At 37.5% G+C, this 16,893-nt stretch overlaps 1 protein-coding gene across 1 annotated transcript; it reads left to right on the top strand.

The window, feature by feature from the left end:
• The first annotated feature begins 790 nt into the window (after window positions 1-790).
• Window positions 791-16,593, top strand: ETNPPL (ethanolamine-phosphate phospho-lyase). The gene is made up of 13 exons (XM_081332773.1): window positions 791-915; window positions 5,311-5,429; window positions 6,084-6,243; window positions 6,737-6,811; window positions 7,645-7,738; window positions 8,032-8,148; window positions 10,759-10,841; window positions 11,911-12,136; window positions 12,559-12,713; window positions 13,615-13,704; window positions 14,025-14,155; window positions 15,193-15,260; window positions 16,108-16,593. Exons 1-13 carry the CDS (start codon window positions 863-865, stop codon window positions 16,240-16,242), a joined length of 1,506 nt encoding a protein of 501 aa, XP_081188899.1. The 5' UTR covers window positions 791-862; the 3' UTR covers window positions 16,243-16,593.
• Window positions 16,594-16,893: the final 300 nt, after the last annotated feature.

Genomic DNA, 16,893 nt, shown 5'->3' with positions numbered 1-16,893 from the left:
GCATCTCCTCAAAGGAATCATAACAGCCTCGTGGTTATCAGAAATATGTGTGATTACCACAAACAGAACACAGATTAAAATAAGAGCCAGTCAAACAATAGGTCTAATCAAACCAAGACTGACAGTGGAACAAAGACCTGTTATGATACTATTTTCAGTTAAGTCTGCATCAGAATTCCAACTCAACTACAGGTCAGATATCTCCTGAAATCTTTAATGTAACTCTCGTGTCTTAGAAGATCATTTTTTTGAAAACTCTTGATAGGAAGAAGGTGGGATGAACAGATTGTTCCTTTGACACCTCTCCTTTCTTCGTACTGAAAGCTCCATCAATGTGATTATTATTTTCTCTCCGTTGATTTTGGTCCATTGAAATCAACGGGAGCATGTGGAAAAATTAAAAAGACTGGGGGGAAAAAAATCGTAGGTGTATAGTTGAATCAAATATCTTTATACCTGGGATCAAAACAATCTACTTAATCGTTACTGGACCGTCTCCCGGAGCCTCCACGAGCTGCCCTTTCGCAGCGTGGCCTTTGGTGCCAGACCGCCGCTGGCAAGCCGTGTTGCTTAGCCCTTGGAAGGCGGAGGGAATCATTCTCTCTGCACGTGACCAGCCGGAGCGAAAACAGCCGTCCTTGCGCTCCCCCTCGCCCGGCTCTGCGGCTGGTCTGGCGCGGCCTGGGACGAAGATGGGAGGATCGGGGATGGGCAAGGAAGGTTGGCAGCGGACTATGGAGGCGGAGTCCGGCGCCTAGGCGGCGCGTGATATAAGGAAGATGTCCTTCGCCGGCAGGACTGCCACCGAGCGAGTCCCCGACGGCTGCAGAGGACAGGAGAGCTTTCGGGACCGGGCAGGAGGATGGAGGTGTATAGCAAAGCGGAGACCCTCGAACTGCGGAAGAAACACATCGGGTGAGCTGAGAGGGCAAAGCCTTGGAGCTGGGGAGATGGAGCGGGAAAAGGACGGTGGCATTCACCCGCGCAGGCTCATCGCAGGGTCGCCCCCCAGTCCCCAGTCCCCCTTTTTCCCGACGGACAGTCCTCGTCTACCTGAAAAAGCGACCCCCCCCAATAGGAAGTGAGCCTGTGCGCGCCCAGAATAGGATTAGGGCCTCCCACTGGCCGGCTTAGAGTTGCGAGAGGCGGCCAGAGAGACCCCCTATCAAGGCGGGGTTCAATCCCTTCTCGCCAGGTCAAACTAGGAGTTGAAGGAGAAGCAATTCAAGACAGAGCCAATGCTCAAACCACGGCTTTCTGCTCTATACTGATACCCCAGGACAGATAGATCTTCTGGAATAAAGAAGGCTGTGATTGAAATGAAAAGATAAGCAAAGGCTAGAGGAAGATTATTGGAAATATTGAAAATGTTACCAAAAATAGCACTTTTTCTGTACATCTCCAGACCTGTTACTTTCAGAAAGGATTTAAAATGGAAAACACATGCTGCATTTAACAACTACCCTTGGTTTACAAGCTTCCGTGGTTCTTCATTTTATTAGTTTATTATTATTTCCCCTATAGAAGCCCCAAACCTGGCTGGAGGTTTCCCTGAGTTCAGCAAAGCTTCTGTTGCAACTGCATACATTTTAAACAAATCTTAAATAACTAGACAGATTGCTTATTGCTAATTAATTTTGAATTAAAGGTTGCATTTTAGAAAGTCTTCATTTTGATGCATCCTACTTTTACTAACTTCCAGTGATATTTACACTTACAGTCTACTTACTTTTATTTTGTAGTGTGTGGAAGTCCTATGAATAATTAAAATACTTCACTTTTTCATGTAAAGGCACATGTTGAATGATAAAAGCCTATCTTCCACCCTAAAATCATCCTTGCTTTCATATCTTGGTTTCCAATAACTATTTCTGTAAATATAGTCACATTAACACCTAGGAGACTAGATCAGTGCTGATTTTCCTAAAGGATATTGTAAATACACTAAGATGCATGAATCATGAAAGGTTCAGGTTTCCCCATCTTTCCAAATCACCTTTTATTTGTTTCACTATTTTATCATAGTTATCTTCTTTATGTGAAGTGCATCTAGCCATGATATTGATTCCTAGGTATTTTATTTTTTTGACTATTTCTATGTCCATAATTCCAGCCAATTTTTCTTTTTGTTTATTAGTCATATTTTTAACAATCATCTTAGTCTTATGTCTATTTATTCTCAATCCAGCAACTTCACCATATTTAATTAATTCTTCCAGTAATTTTGGTCCCGTGTGGTATGGGTCCTCCATGATAAAGACCAGATCATCCGCAAATGCTTGGAGTTTAAAAGTTTCCTTTTTAATAGCTAATCCTTTTATCTGTGGATCATTTCTAATTGTTCTCCTTAGGACTTCTAGTGTCAATATGAACAGCAGTGGAGATAAGGGGCAACCTTGCCGTGTTCCCTTTTGTATTTGAAATTTCCTAGATGTTTCCCCATTAATAATTACTTTTGCTTCCTGGTTAGTATAGATTGTCCTAATTATGTTTATAAATTTTTCACCCATAGCCATAAAATTAAGTTGTTGATATAAAAATGACCATTTTACATTATCAAAGGCCTTCTGGGCATCTAGAAATAATAACACCATCTGTTGTCCACTGTGTAGTTCGTAATATTCTAATGTATCCAGTATTACTCTAATATTATGTTTAGTTTGCCTCTTAGCAAGGAAGCCATTCTGGTCTACATGTATAAAGTCATTCAGGAATCTTTTAAGTCATTCAGCTATGATTGTTGTGAATATCTTATAGTCCGAATTGAGTAGCGATATAGGTCTATAATTTTGAATTAAAGTATGATCAGTATTATCTTTCGGGATAAGAACTATATTTGCCTCAGACCAAGATTTAGGCGTTCTTGCATCTTCTAATACCGCATTAAACACCTCCAGTAAGGGTTGTGCTAAAATATTTTGTTGTTCCTTATAAATTTCTATCGGGAGACCATCAGGACCCGATGCTTTATTGTTTTTTTGTTCATTAATGGCCTTTATCACCTCGGACAACCTAATTTCTTCGTTCAGCATATTTCTGATTTCCTCTGTAACCTTAGGTAATTTAGCTTTTTGGAAACATTCCTCCACTTTCTCCACGTCTACCTGACTATCCTCTTTGTATAATTGCTCATAAAATTCCTGGGCTATAGTTTTTTTCTCCTCTTCCTGATAGTGTATTCTCCCTTTGTCATCACATAGTTTACTAATCCAACTTTTCTCCTTTTGTTTTTTCAATTTATATGCGAGCCATCGGCCCGGTTTGTTTGCATTTTCAAAAAAGTTTTGTTTTATGCCTCTCATCTGTTGTGCTAGTTTCTCTTTATCAAGAATATTAAGCTTATGTTTAATTAAATCCATTGGTTGTCTGATATTCTTTTTTGTGGATCTTGTTGGGGTATTGTTTCTAATCTATTATATTCCCCTTCTAACCTTTTCCGTTGTTGTTTTTTCCCCTTGTTCTTATTTATCATATATGCCATAGCTATCCCTCTCATTATTGCCTTGGCTGTGTCCCAGTTATTTTGTACAGAGGTGTCTTCAGCTTTATTTTCTTTGAAGAAGAGAGCTAATTCTCTCTCCATCTTTGATTTGAAATCATCTTCTTTTAAGATTGATCTTTGTAAGGTCCATCTAGATATTTTTTTTCGAACCTTTCCAGCTAAATTTCATGGGGTTATGGTCTCCCCAGGTACCTGTCTCAATACACACCTCTTCAACTTCGGAGTTAATTTCTTTTGTCATCCATACCATATCAATTCTAGACCATGAGTTATGCCGATTAGAGTAATATGTATATTGTCTTGCCTTGTGGTTTCTCTCCCTCCAAACATCCTGAATGTTTAAGTCTCTAGCCAAATTAAAAAAAGATCTCGGTAATGTTCTTCTTTTCCTTTTCCTAATCATCTTGCCCATATAGTCCAGATTCATATCTAAAATAGCATTAAAGTCTCCTAGCAAACAAATCTCACCATGATCTATGCTGCGTATCTTATTATGTAGTATTTTGAAGAACTGTTCTTGATTGCGATTCGGGGCATATATCTCTACCATCATCACCTTCCTATAATTTATTTCAACCTCAACTATCAATATTCTACCCTCTTTATCATTATAAATTTCATTATTGGGGAGAATTGCGGTTATCAAGATGAATGTCCTGCCCAAAATCTTGTCCTTGTTCCAAAATATTCCAATACAACTTGACTCCAAATTCTTCCGAAATCTGAACAAACTGTCATTAAATTTTGTTTGGCAAGGGAAAAAACCAAGAATCAAAATGAAATACTTGCAGGATACAAAGGAAAAGGGGGGTTTTGGATTGCCAGACTGGGAGTTATATTACCATGCCGCGGCGTTAAATTGGATTAGAGAATGGATAATTTTGAGATGCATGAATCATGAATTGGATGAGATGAGCCAGAGTTAGATGCCAGTGTCGACATGCTGACATATCAGTTTTATATAATCATTGGCAACTGTACTTGTAACTCTTGCATAACCAGCCTGCAGATGGTTGCCTTCCAAGACAAAAATTCTGTAGAAACAGATACGGGTTGTTTCTTCAGGGTTTTTGCAAAACACTATTGCAAAAAAATAAAATAAAAAAATTGTCCCTGCTAGTATATCTAGAACCTTCCAAACATAAAAGTAGACAGACTTGTAAGTTATTTAAGTTGGGTTTTTTCCTCAATAACAGAACTGTGTTATTGATTCGTCCTCCCTTGCACACAACTTACCCTGCAGGAGGAACCTTTTCATCCCCAGGCACAAATTGAGGACAGGTCAGGCAGGAAGTGGGGTGGTGGTGGTGGTGGAGGTTGGTCTCCGTTTTTGTGTTTAAAAGGTCTATTATTTCAAAATGGTTTCTTGGTTAAAACTTGATTTAAGTTCTTAGCTTGGAACAGAGGAACCTGATCACATGGTTTTCAAACTGGATTGTTGGAAAAAAGTTCTCAGTTAACAGATTATAGTAGAACTGAGATTCCTATTCAGATACCAACTCCATCAACACTTGCTATCATCACTAAGTGTCTTGCAGATTAATGGCTGAATTAGCTAAACTGAATTGCCATGTTAGTTGTTTTGCCCTGGCACGGCCTTTCCTGAAATTCCTCACATTGAACAATGAAAGTGCATGCATCATGAACTTCAGTTCTGTTTAATGTATCGCCAAGCGGATTAATAGGTCTCAGTGCTAAAGGACCACTGAAAGTAAAGAATGCAAAGCATTTACTGTTTGTGTACATGTAGGCCTAGCGATGGTGTTGAGCTGATCCAAACTAAAACAATTTGATATCATCTCTTGCAGGCCATCTTGCAAGGTTTTCTTTGCTAAAGATCCCATTAAGATTGTGCGGGCTCGTGGACAATATATGTTCGATGAGAATGGAGAAAAATATTTGGATTGCATTAACAATGTAGCACATGGTAAGAATTTAGGATTCTGCTAATATCCCAACATCAACTAAATCAAATTAGCAAACTGATTCAGTATTTTGCTGTCTTCTAATACAAACAATGGCATGAAGCTCACCCATTCTACCAGAAATGTCTCAATTAATAGACAAAAGTACATAAATTTTCATCATCCTGCTTGTCAAGTTTAGAAAGGAAAGCTTAAGTAAGGGAGAAAATGAATTTCCTTATAAAGGTGGATATAGAGGAGCATAGTTCACCATCTGTGTCTTTCTAGGGTCATGGGGACAGATATGCTGAGCAAAAGAAATATTTTGATAAGTTGCAGGATCCAATCTGAGTCGGTCATCAGGACCAAAGTTTTAGTCTTCCAAGCTTTTGGGCTTGTGCTAGAGCCCATACTCAGGGAACTTCTCTCTCTCCAGAATGTGTGCATTGGGATGTTCCATGTGTTGTATGGTCAATTAAGATGTTGAAGGTCGGCATCCTAATTAACAATTAAAAGTCACACACAATCAGGCACCATATAAATTTGCCTTAATTTTGATATGTATCCATGGCAATGGTAAAAAGGAAACCATTAAGTCAGGACAGAATAAAAACCTTACACTGTGTTGCTAGAGAGATCTGTGGACTAATAGGTTTCCTATACTTGATCCTTTTTAGTTGGACACAGCCATCCTGATCTGGTCAAGGCCGCAGTGAAACAAATGGAGCTGCTTAATACCAATTCTCGATTCCTGCATGACAATCTGGTCCAGTATGCCAAACGCCTCACAGCTACTCTACCAGAGAAGCTTTCTGTTTGCTACTTTGTGAACTCTGGGTATGTCAGAATGACTTTTCTGCCAGTTCCCTGGATCATAAGAAGGCTGTTAGAAAGAAAAAGAAATAAAAATCTCCTTTCTCCTTCATGTAGTTGAGGACATATTGGTTTTGAATGACAAGTGGTTGCTGCAATTTATTTAACACCACTTTTGCTTAATAAATCTTGCTTTGAAAACTCTGTTAGAATCAGGCTTAAATAATTAAATTTATTTTTGGCAACTTCCAAAGAGCCCTACACATTCTATAGGTGTGTGCAAACATGTATGGACAACATTTTGGTTTTAATGCCCAAAGAGAATCCTGTTATATCATGCAACTTTTATTGTAATTCAGGCAGTTGCCCTACTTTATCTGATTGTATCAGATGTAACCTAACCTGCAATATTAATGTTTTAATATTATGTTTATACTGTAAACACATTCCTGCTGTTTTCTGATTATTATGTTTTTGGCTAAAACCCCTGAATTCCTTTTCTAATACTCTTTTACAGCTCTGAAGCAAATGACCTTGCTTTGCGCCTGGCTCGGCAGTATAGCGGTCACTATGATGTAATAACCCTTGATCAGTAAGTATGCAGAGTGTATAGATGAGAGCAGCTCTTTGCAACATAAAGTAATAAGTGCTACAACAGCTGATTCTCCATTACCTTGAATCACAGAAATGGAGGCATAGATTGGAATGAATTTCCATTCATATAGACATTCAATTTGACCTGTACTACCTCAGTCATTTATATGAAATGTGGGAAGAGGGATTGGTTGATCTGTCATTATTCAGTAGAACAATTTTATTTACTTATTAGCATTTACAAACAGCACATAGACTTATATACTGCCCCTTAGTGCTTTACTGTGTTGACTGGGCAATTTATAATGTCCACATTATTTGCATATTGCACCCAACAATCTGGATCCTCGTTTTACTGACCTCTGAAAGATGAAAGGCTGAGTCAACTTTGATCCCATCAGGATTGAACTCTAGGCTGTAGTCAGAATTTGCCTGCAATAATGCACTTAACCACTGCATCACCAGTGGTTCATTTAGTTACTATTATACTAACGATAGTCTGCTTTTACTTTTGGTGTTAAGATAGATTTATTGATTTAGTCAGTCAGTCATCAAGTTGGTATTTACTCTTAGCAACCACATAAATTTTCTTCAGGGTGATCCTGATCTTTTAGATGTTCCAAAAATAACACACAGAGGTCTCCTCTAATGTTACCTTAGGAACTCTCTGAGGAGGAATTAACTGAATTATATTAATGGGCCCAAGGTCATCTGGTCAGCTGCACGTTCCCCTGGAGACTTGGACCTTAGACTGAGTCTTCCCAATCAAAGTCCAAAACCTTAATCATTATTCCTGTATTTTGAATCATACTGTACTCATAATTTTTTCAGTGCTTATCATGGTCATGTGACATCCTTGATTGATATCAGTCCATATAAATTTAATCAGCTGGGAAAACAGGCCAAAAAGGAATTTGTACACGTGGTGAGTATTTATTATATTTCACTTTAAGTTATCTAAGTTCTCCCTACCAATGTATTCTGACTGTAGATTCCTGCACATGCCTACATAGAAGTAGGATCTACTGAGCTAAAATGCATTATATGTCATTATTTTTGTGTAAAAAGGCTTAAAAAGAATAATTAGTATATACTTTGCATGAATTCATACTCGAGAGAAAGGGAGAGATTACTGGTGTTTAAATACAGCTTTGGTATTTCTTTTGGAAGGAAACATGCATTGAAATGAATATTTCAAAGATTTGTCTTGCCTTTTAGGCACCGTCCCCAGATATTTACAGAGGAAAGTATAGAGAAGATCATGAAGATCCAGCAGGTGCTTATGCTGATGATGTGAGAATTATTATTGAGAAAGCTCAAAAGAATGGCTGTCAGGTACATAAGCTCTTGAAACTTTTAAAAAGTGTTCTCTTGCCCCTTCCCTATCCATCAGTATTCATCCTGATTAAGACCACTTAATTATCTTATATAATTGAAATCTTTCATTTTTTAACAGATTCTGGATTTTAAAGTGTACACTATGCCCTTTAATTCATATTTGCGAGTTTTACAAGCACTGTTTTAAATGAGGACCCACATGGGTTTTAAAATATGAATGAATAAATCTGGATTTCCCCTCCCCCCTCGTTACCAAGACTACATTCTTGATAACTTTCATGGCTGTGCACAGGAAGTATCCTAGTAAAAGTCTTGTTTTCTCCATCTGTGCTAAGCACAGGGATCCTGTTTTGCAAATTAATGTAATCGTGTAACAATAGCTGAAGATCCACAAAACTTCCATCTGTGAACTGTAAGCAGTATTTGAGTGGATATCTTCTATCTGAAGCCAAAAATGAGCTGGAATGCATAGAGTGTGCAACTCGTAGCAAAATTACGGTTCCTATTACATCAGCCCACCCGGTCAGTCAGAGAAGATATGTTGCATACCCCGTCAGTTGAGGAACTTCAAGTGACGGGACCTGGGAAGAGTACCATTGCCCTGTGGAATATTCTCTCCTGGCCTTCTTTTCATGACTCTGTGGCCTCGTGTAGGGAACCAGGGCTGGCGAGTGCCTTGAAAACTCTCCTTTTCCTTTTCAATTATTATTATTATTTTTTAATCCCATTTATATCCCGCCCTTCTCTGAAGACTCAGGGCGGCTTACAATCTAAAGCACAAATCAATGTGCTTAGTAGTGTTTAATCAGCCTTACCTCTTTATAAACTATTAAATTTATAGGCTATATTTAGATTTAAACATTTTATGGACACTGCCTGGCATCCCCTTTTTGAGGGATATGAACAGTTCAAAAATAAAGAAAATCAACAGATTGTTCCATATTACTAGAAGATTATATTGAGAGCCCAACAATTTCACTTCATGTCTTCTTTTAGATAATACTGAACTCAGAAAATATGTATGGTTCAACGGATGCCCCAGAAATATGTTTTACAGTTCAGTTTACTTCTGATCTTAGTAAAGGGCTTCCATTAAGTCATTATCTGTCTCACTGAGCTTCCAGCAAGTTACATAATAATATATTAACTTTGTTTTAATGTATAAAGGAAAACTAGGTACTATATAATAAAGCAGCCTTCCCTAACCTAGCACTTTCCAAAATCGTTAGATTACAACCCTTGCAATTCTCAGGCATCATGAAAACTGGTTAGCATTTGGCTGGGGGGAAAAACACGTGAAATAGAATTTAGAATTAGAAACTACAAAACCTTATCCACCAAACTCAACCAAAATAAACACAAAAGGATAAAAGGACAACAAAAGACAATGTAGTGTGATCGAGTTTACAGTAAATCACTCTAGTTAGTTAAAAGTCCAAGTAAGAAAGGCTAAATAGTGCAAATACCTGAAGGTATACATTTTAACTTATTTTCTCCAACTACTTTAAAGTCCAGAAATCTGCTATCAGTCTTTTAATTCCTTAACCAGTTTTTTTAAAGCAAAATCTAACAGATAGTTTTCTATTTTCTTCCCTTTGTCTGTTTCTCTCCCTTTTCAAATACATCTTTATAGGTTTTGGTGCCGTAGATCTGATAACGTTTTACAGACAATGGGGAATCTTCTACTGCCTGGCTGTAGTGTACCTCTTCAAGTCTATGTGCACTTCTTTACACGTTACCGCATGACCTTCTTTCCAGGAAGACCCTCCTGCCCAACTACCATGGATCCTGCAGATTCTCAGGGAGGGTTGCGCAAAGTGTGGGAGGCAGTTAAATAGGAAACGTGCTCTGCAGGCAGTTTTGGGGGACAGCAATGACTTAATACTGAGGGCAAAAAGAGAAAAAAGTAAGCTTCATGTTCTGGTCTACCCAAAGTGCTGATACTGATTCTTGATTTGACATAATGTCTTTGCGTTTGTTTGCATTGTTTTCATCCCCAGCAACTGGAATTATTTTATCTGTAGGCTTCTTTTTGTCAACTGGCTCTTTTTTGGGGGGGAATTTTCTCGTTAAGTCTTTCCTAAAGCAGGGGTGTCCAAAATTTCACTCTGTGGAGCTTTTAACGCCAGGGAATATGTTTAGGTATCTTAGCTGAGTGAAAGGAGATACAACTGACTATTTCAGTGTGCCATGAAGAATAAAAGAACTTGCCAAATATTCTTTTCATATTTGGAGATTTGGAATAATTAATAATTAATTAAAATATGGAACCTCATCATTTATCAGATAATCTGGAAGTAAAATCTCTCTGGATATTCCATCTACAGTAGGTATGTACATATGTTGGTACACCTTGAAAATCAATCCAACACTTTCTCAATAAATAGTTTGTGGTGATTTCATAATTCAATTGAATGCCTGAGCTGGCATTGAAAAATTGGGCATCCCTGTTTACTCATAGTTATGCATAGAACTGCCCAACCTCTTTGTTCATTTATCTTCCTTATTTTGATAGCTTACATTTGATTGTTGGGTCATTTGCAAAAGACTAGATTGAGGACCATTCTTTCTTCTGTAACACCTTCTGCAACATCTTCTCTGACTTAGATTGCTGCCTTTATTGCTGAATCCATGCAGAGTTGTGGAGGCCAAATAATTCCACCTGCAGGCTATTTCCAGAAAGTGGCACAGTATGTATAGTGCTTGGAATGGCTTAATTGTAGCAAGACAATTAGTAGGAGTTCTCTAATCTACTATCATGCCTTCCTACAATTTCCAATATAGTCATATAGCCAGCATCTAAAAGTCCCAATATGTATGGAGGGCACCAGATTGGTGAATAGTAATTTAAATTTGCCCCATTCTACCTATTAAGGAATAGCGGTTTTTGGCTGTAATTTTTGTTCCTGAAGTAGCAGACAACTTATAACAAGAAGATTTTGTCAAGTAATTCAGTCCGAATAGCAATGATGGTGATTTTTTTCACTCTAATATCTTAGAATGCACTGTTCCAAGCTAATGTATACTTTTAGGGCAGAGGTCCCCAACCTTTTGGGCACCAGGGACCAGTTCTGTGGAGAGAGGTTTTTCCACAGACCGGAGGGTGCGTGGTTTTGTGTGCTGCCTGCATCTTGTGGATGGGGCTTTGCTTGTTTGTGCAGCCTGGTTGCTGGCCTGCCACAGCCCGGTATTGGTCCACGGACTGGGGTTGGGGGACCCCTGCTTTAGGGAAACAGTGTTTGAGAATAGTTATCATGCCACCGAATATTTCTCTTGTTTTATTTTTAGCATTCTTAGAGCAAACTAGTAATTTGAAATCAATATCATGTATAGAGTGAATAATGCAAAGAGTGGTTTAGAAAATAATTCAGACCTAGCACCCCTATAAATATATTGAGGGAATAGTTTTATGAGCGATATGCCTCATGATTTTTCTGATCAAATTTAGCAATTTCAAATTTTTCATTTGATTTTGTTTTTCGATAACTAAAACCTAACTGTGTGCTGGGCCCCAGGCAATGTTTCAAGTCCACTTAGTTTCAGGCTCTGATAAATTACTCTATAAAGAGTGCAGTATGTATTTTATCAGTAGTAATACTTGCAATTCTCAGATCTTAAAAGGAGCTTTTTAGGAGCTAAATTTAAAATTCAAATAATTAATTATTTTATCCTGTGGGAGAAAGTTACAAATCTATGGTTAGAATTTATCTAAAGTCATAATGAGAAATCTGAACTGTTCTGTTTTTTTATAATGTTCAGATTTGTTCACAAAGCAGGGGGAGTTTTCATAGCAGATGAAGTCCAAGTTGGATTTGGTCGAGTTGGGAAGACTTTCTGGGCTTTCCAGCTGCAAGGTGAAGACTTTGTGCCTGACATTGTCACTATGGGGAAGCCCATTGGCAATGGCCATCCAATGTCTTGTGTTGTTACAACAAGAGAAATTGCAGAAGCCTTTGGTGCCTCGGGGTTAGAGTACTTCAATACTGTGAGTATCATTTTTAATGTTATAATCAGATAGTTAAATTATAAGTTCTGATTAACAGAATACCACTCAATGATGTGATATACAGTGTTCCAATATGGAAGTGATATACAGTGTTCCAGTAGTATTTACACTATTAAAATATAAACCAGCCAGTCTGATTTATAAAAGAAAATAGAATATTTGATTACGCAATTGAGAAGCTTGATCAGGTGATTTGTGTACCTACTCAGTATATTACTGAGATGCTGAATGTTAGCTCTATACTATTTCATTCTTATCATCTCTAAACTGAACTTTGACCACACAATCTTTCAAATAGAGAATGTCAAAAACTTGTCTCCCTCTGTGAAAAAAGGTCATGTTCAGGGAAAAGAGATGTTTGAAATAAACTGCCCTACATTCTCAACTATTCTTGCTTTCAGTTTGGTGGCAACCCAGTATCTTGTGCAATTGGTCTGGCTGTCTTGGATATAATAGAACAGGAAGATCTACAAGGTAATGCCACACGCATTGGAAACTACCTCATTGGACTACTGAAGGAACAACAGATGAAGCACTCATTGGTGGGAGATGTCAGGTAAAGTAAATTTACTTTTAGGTTTGTTACCATCATACAGAACAGCATAAAAGAAAACCTATGCATTGGTCAAATAAACATTATCATTACATACTGCCCTAAGAGTCTAATAACAACTAGGACTGACCAAAGTAATGCAAGACTAAAAATTATGAAGAAAGGATAGTTAATTCAAGGTGTAGCTGCCAAGCTATTTACTAGTTGTGGTGAACATAAAGATATCTAGCCTATGCTGAAAGAATTTTACAATTTCTAGATATAGTTTAGAATGATGATGCTTAACTTTTAAAGGTCAACATAGATTAGAAACCGTGTTTCTGAAGAAGTATTTGCTTCTGTACCAGCAGAATTGGTATGGAACGAGATACCAGCTAGAACTCTTACTGTCTATGGTAAACCAAGAAAACTTCTTCAAGGGTGGCTACCTACTGCAAATTTTCTTCATGTCAGTTAAGACTAGTTTATACTTAGTTAACACATTTGATTACTATCAAGATGTTATATTCATAGAGATAAGCTGTTCTGACATTCATTCCTGTTGCCACATCTCTGCTGCATGCAGAGAAAGACTAGCCCAAGAAGCATTGCCTGTGCTCCAAATTCAACGGAAAGCAGAGGGAGAGGTCAGAGAAGTTAAGATGACCTGCACAGTACATGTAGAAAAGAGGCAGAGTTTCAGCTGCATGGTGGTGATTGTCATCTTGACTTTTTTGACCCCTTTCCCTATGGACACCTTTGTAGAAAAGTCTACTTAGCACTCAGTAGCTTTTGCACACACAAGCACACACACAGAAAGGCAGACACATATAAACACACACAGCTCTCATGGAGTGACATTGTTTAATAGTGAAATGTGGTTTTTGAACTGTTACATTTCTCTGATGTCCTTTATATTTTTTAGAGGTGTTGGCTTATTTATTGGTGTGGACCTGGTGAAAGATCAACTAAAGAGAACGCCGGCTACTGCTGAAGCCCAGCATATCATTTACAAGTAAATACGTTTTTGAAATGTGATGTTAAGATGAAGTAAATAAAATTCATATCAAGCAGGAGCTCATTTTTACCTATTTTTCCCCCCAAGAAATTATCCCTACCAAAATATAGAGTGCATTACCTCCTGCCTTTGAGGCACCATTATAAATTGCTGAATATATTATTGCTGTAAGCTGTCTTATTCTCAAAATGTGCCACCACCAAAAATGTTACTAAATTCACCCAGATTAAAAGTAGTTTTAAAGTAATTTCTTAAAATTAAACATCACATATTTTTCTTTGTGTTCAAAAGTAACTTTTTTGCTTCTGTCTAATTAGGCTGAAAGAAAGAAAGGTCCTTCTGAGTGCAGATGGACCTTACAGAAATGTCTTGAAATTTAAGCCACCCATGTGCTTCAACATGGAAGATGCAAAGTTTGTAGTTGATCAAATTGATGAACTCCTTACAGGTAAAGTATTTTTTTTAATCCCATTTATATCCCACCCTTCTCCGAAGACTCAGGGCGGCTTACAATCTAAGCACAAATCAATGTGCTTAGCAATAGCCTTCATCCTATGTATATGCCTGCTTATTAGGGCTTTTGCCCCCCCCCAAGCGGCATTATTACAAAGTCAGCTTATTGCCCCCAACAATCTGGGTCCTCATTTTACCTACCTCGGAAGGAAGGCTGAGTCAACCTTGAGCCTGGTGGGACTCGAACCTGCACTAATTGCAGGCAGCTGGTGTTACTTAAGGAGGCATTAGCCCACTGCTCCACCAAGGCTCTTTTTGCTAGAATATTGACTTTTTCTAGTTTTTTTTTAAAAGCCGCCCTCTAATAATATGCCACTGTATAATAGAAAGAGATTGGTATTTAGTCATTGACCCACAAGAGAAGGAGTAGAGGTGGGTACAGGCAGTGGCCATAACTTTGCTCAGTGAAATCTATGGCTCCATTCCAAGGAGAACCTGGCTAGTCCAAACTAGGGAAAAAACAAGACTTGATCTTTAAGGCCAACATTTAATAATTCCAGAAGCATCTGCATGATCACTGTGCATTGGGTCTTAGTCTGTCTATAATCTGATCCAATAAACAATACGTATAGCTTTCAGCTCTCAGCTAAGCTCTTTGTGTAAATTTATTAAATTAATATTGTATTCAGGTAACTGTAGTTAAAATGTATGCATTGAACAGAAAACTACTGTTTTACAGTTTAGACAAGCTGGACGCTAGTATTGTTTATGGACTACAAACTGATGATTTAATAAATTTAATAGTTTTTTAAAAAGACAAAATGTTAAGAGAGATTACATGGATTTGGATTGTCCAATCTGGTGCTTCCAGATGCTTCAATCTTAGACTTCAATCTTACAATCCTTATATTAAGTGGAAGTGAATTAGGTGATCTTCAAGATTCATTTGTGTGATTGTGTGATAGCTTTTATTATATTTCTTTATACTCAAAGAGGTTATTCTTAATGGAATAAATTTGTTTTGTGTTCTAGATTTAGAAGAAGCAACTCAAAGCAGGGTTAAGAACAGTCTACCTACAAATACACAGTCTAAAAGAAAAGTAAGTTTTGAAAAAGCAAATTATGTACTATTACATTGCTTCATTTTCTACATAATTATGATAATACATGTACAGTCATTAATATTGGATCAAATATTTCCAGTCTGTGTCACTTTCTCATGTATAGTTTCATTAGTCATTCCAACATTAGTCCATCAGTTCACAAATAGAATCTACAAAAATATTTTGAAATAATGTAAATGTTTTCTTGCTTTTTCCTCTCAAAAACTCCATTTTATAAATATATTTTCTAATCTAACATGAATTCTAAGATACATATTATGTGTGCGCATGGACTAATTAGCATGGGCTAATGCCTCCTTAAGTAACACCAGCTGCCTGCAATTAGTGCAGGTTCGCATCCCACCAGGCTCAAGGTTGACTCAGCCTTCCATCCTTCCGAGGTAGGTAAAATGAGGACCCAGATTGTTGGGGGCAATTAAGCTGACTTTGTAATAATGCCACTTGGGGGGTGTGTGTGAAAGCCCTAATAAGCAGGCATATACATAGAATGAAGGCTACTGCTAAGCTTGTAAGCCGCCCTGAGTCTTCGGAGAAGGGCGGGATATAAATGGAATTAAAATAAATAAAATAAAATGTGTATATACCTGCATAGATATATACACACACTTACAAGAACTACCTGCAAAATGTGAAGAGATACAAACTCTGAATATCAATATTCTGATCAGTTCATTCATCCAATCAATCATGTCAGATTGCATGCATCTCTTGGAACTACATGAGTGAAAAGCAGGAATGAGAAATAGTTCTGGCTGTTCTGAATAGATCAAATATTTGTTGAAGTCAGTTTCTGCTTGATTCTCAAATCATTCATTTCTTTCAGTTGCCTACTGATGGGAGTTCCCAGTTAGAATCCAACAATGAAAACATCATTCCAATTAATGGAAACATCTGCAGACATGAAAATGGATTTTCTAGTGAAAGCCATACAATGGCTTGTAAAAGAATTAGGACGTGAAGCAAAAGGATTTCCTGTATAGTGGATGGTGTTTAAAGAAAAATGGCTTCAGTCTAATACACACACACACACACACATTTATACCTATACATATACATATATGTATGTTTGTTGTTTTAGTTTGTGATAATTAAACTGTCCACAAACTTGGCTGGCACATTTATTTTTAAACCTTTGTCAGAACATTGGGTAAATGGAATAAAACAATGTTCTCTTCCTTCACGAGATTCTCCAACCTTCTCATGAAGGTTCTGATGAAGATAGCCAAGCAGGAGAAGAATATCTGCAAAACAATGCTGAATAAGTTTTCACAAGATTGTGGGGTCCTTGGTGTTCTCTAAGCTTAGGACTCCACAGTTCTACCCTGAACTATAAATATTCTTTTCTGTCTTTCAAGCTTGACAATATAGTTGTCAGCTCTAAAGCTACCAGGTATTTGTTACAAGAATCCAAATTACCGCTATATATATAATCAGTCACTCTTCAATGTCTCTATGATTCTCTGTTAATAGTTATCTGGAGCTGGTAGCCTATTAGCAAAACAAATATTTTCCAGATTCTTCCCTGCTGTCAGTTGCAAGAAGTTAATCTTCAAAAACAGAAAACTCAAAAAATTTATTAAATATACACCATTTTGGCACAAATCTTTGT

The sequence above is a fragment of the Vipera berus genome, assembly GCF_964194415.1.
Source record: "Vipera berus genome assembly, chromosome: 7".
Lineage (NCBI taxonomy): Eukaryota > Metazoa > Chordata > Lepidosauria > Squamata > Viperidae > Vipera > Vipera berus.
The sequence above is the reverse complement of the archived record's forward strand: the minus strand, read 5'-3'. Positions and strand labels throughout refer to the sequence as shown.

Bases quoted from the DNA above. Each gene is read 5' to 3' on its own strand.
- ETNPPL (XM_081332773.1), top strand. From the start codon at position 863: ATGGAGGTGTATAGCAAAGCGGAGACCCTCGAACTGCGGAAGAAACAC. The intron at 6,244-6,736 runs GTATGTCAGAAT...ACTCTTTTACAG, and splicing joins TGCTACTTTGTGAACTCTGG to CTCTGAAGCAAATGACCTTG. The intron at 6,812-7,644 runs GTAAGTATGCAG...TAATTTTTTCAG, and splicing joins GATGTAATAACCCTTGATCA to TGCTTATCATGGTCATGTGA.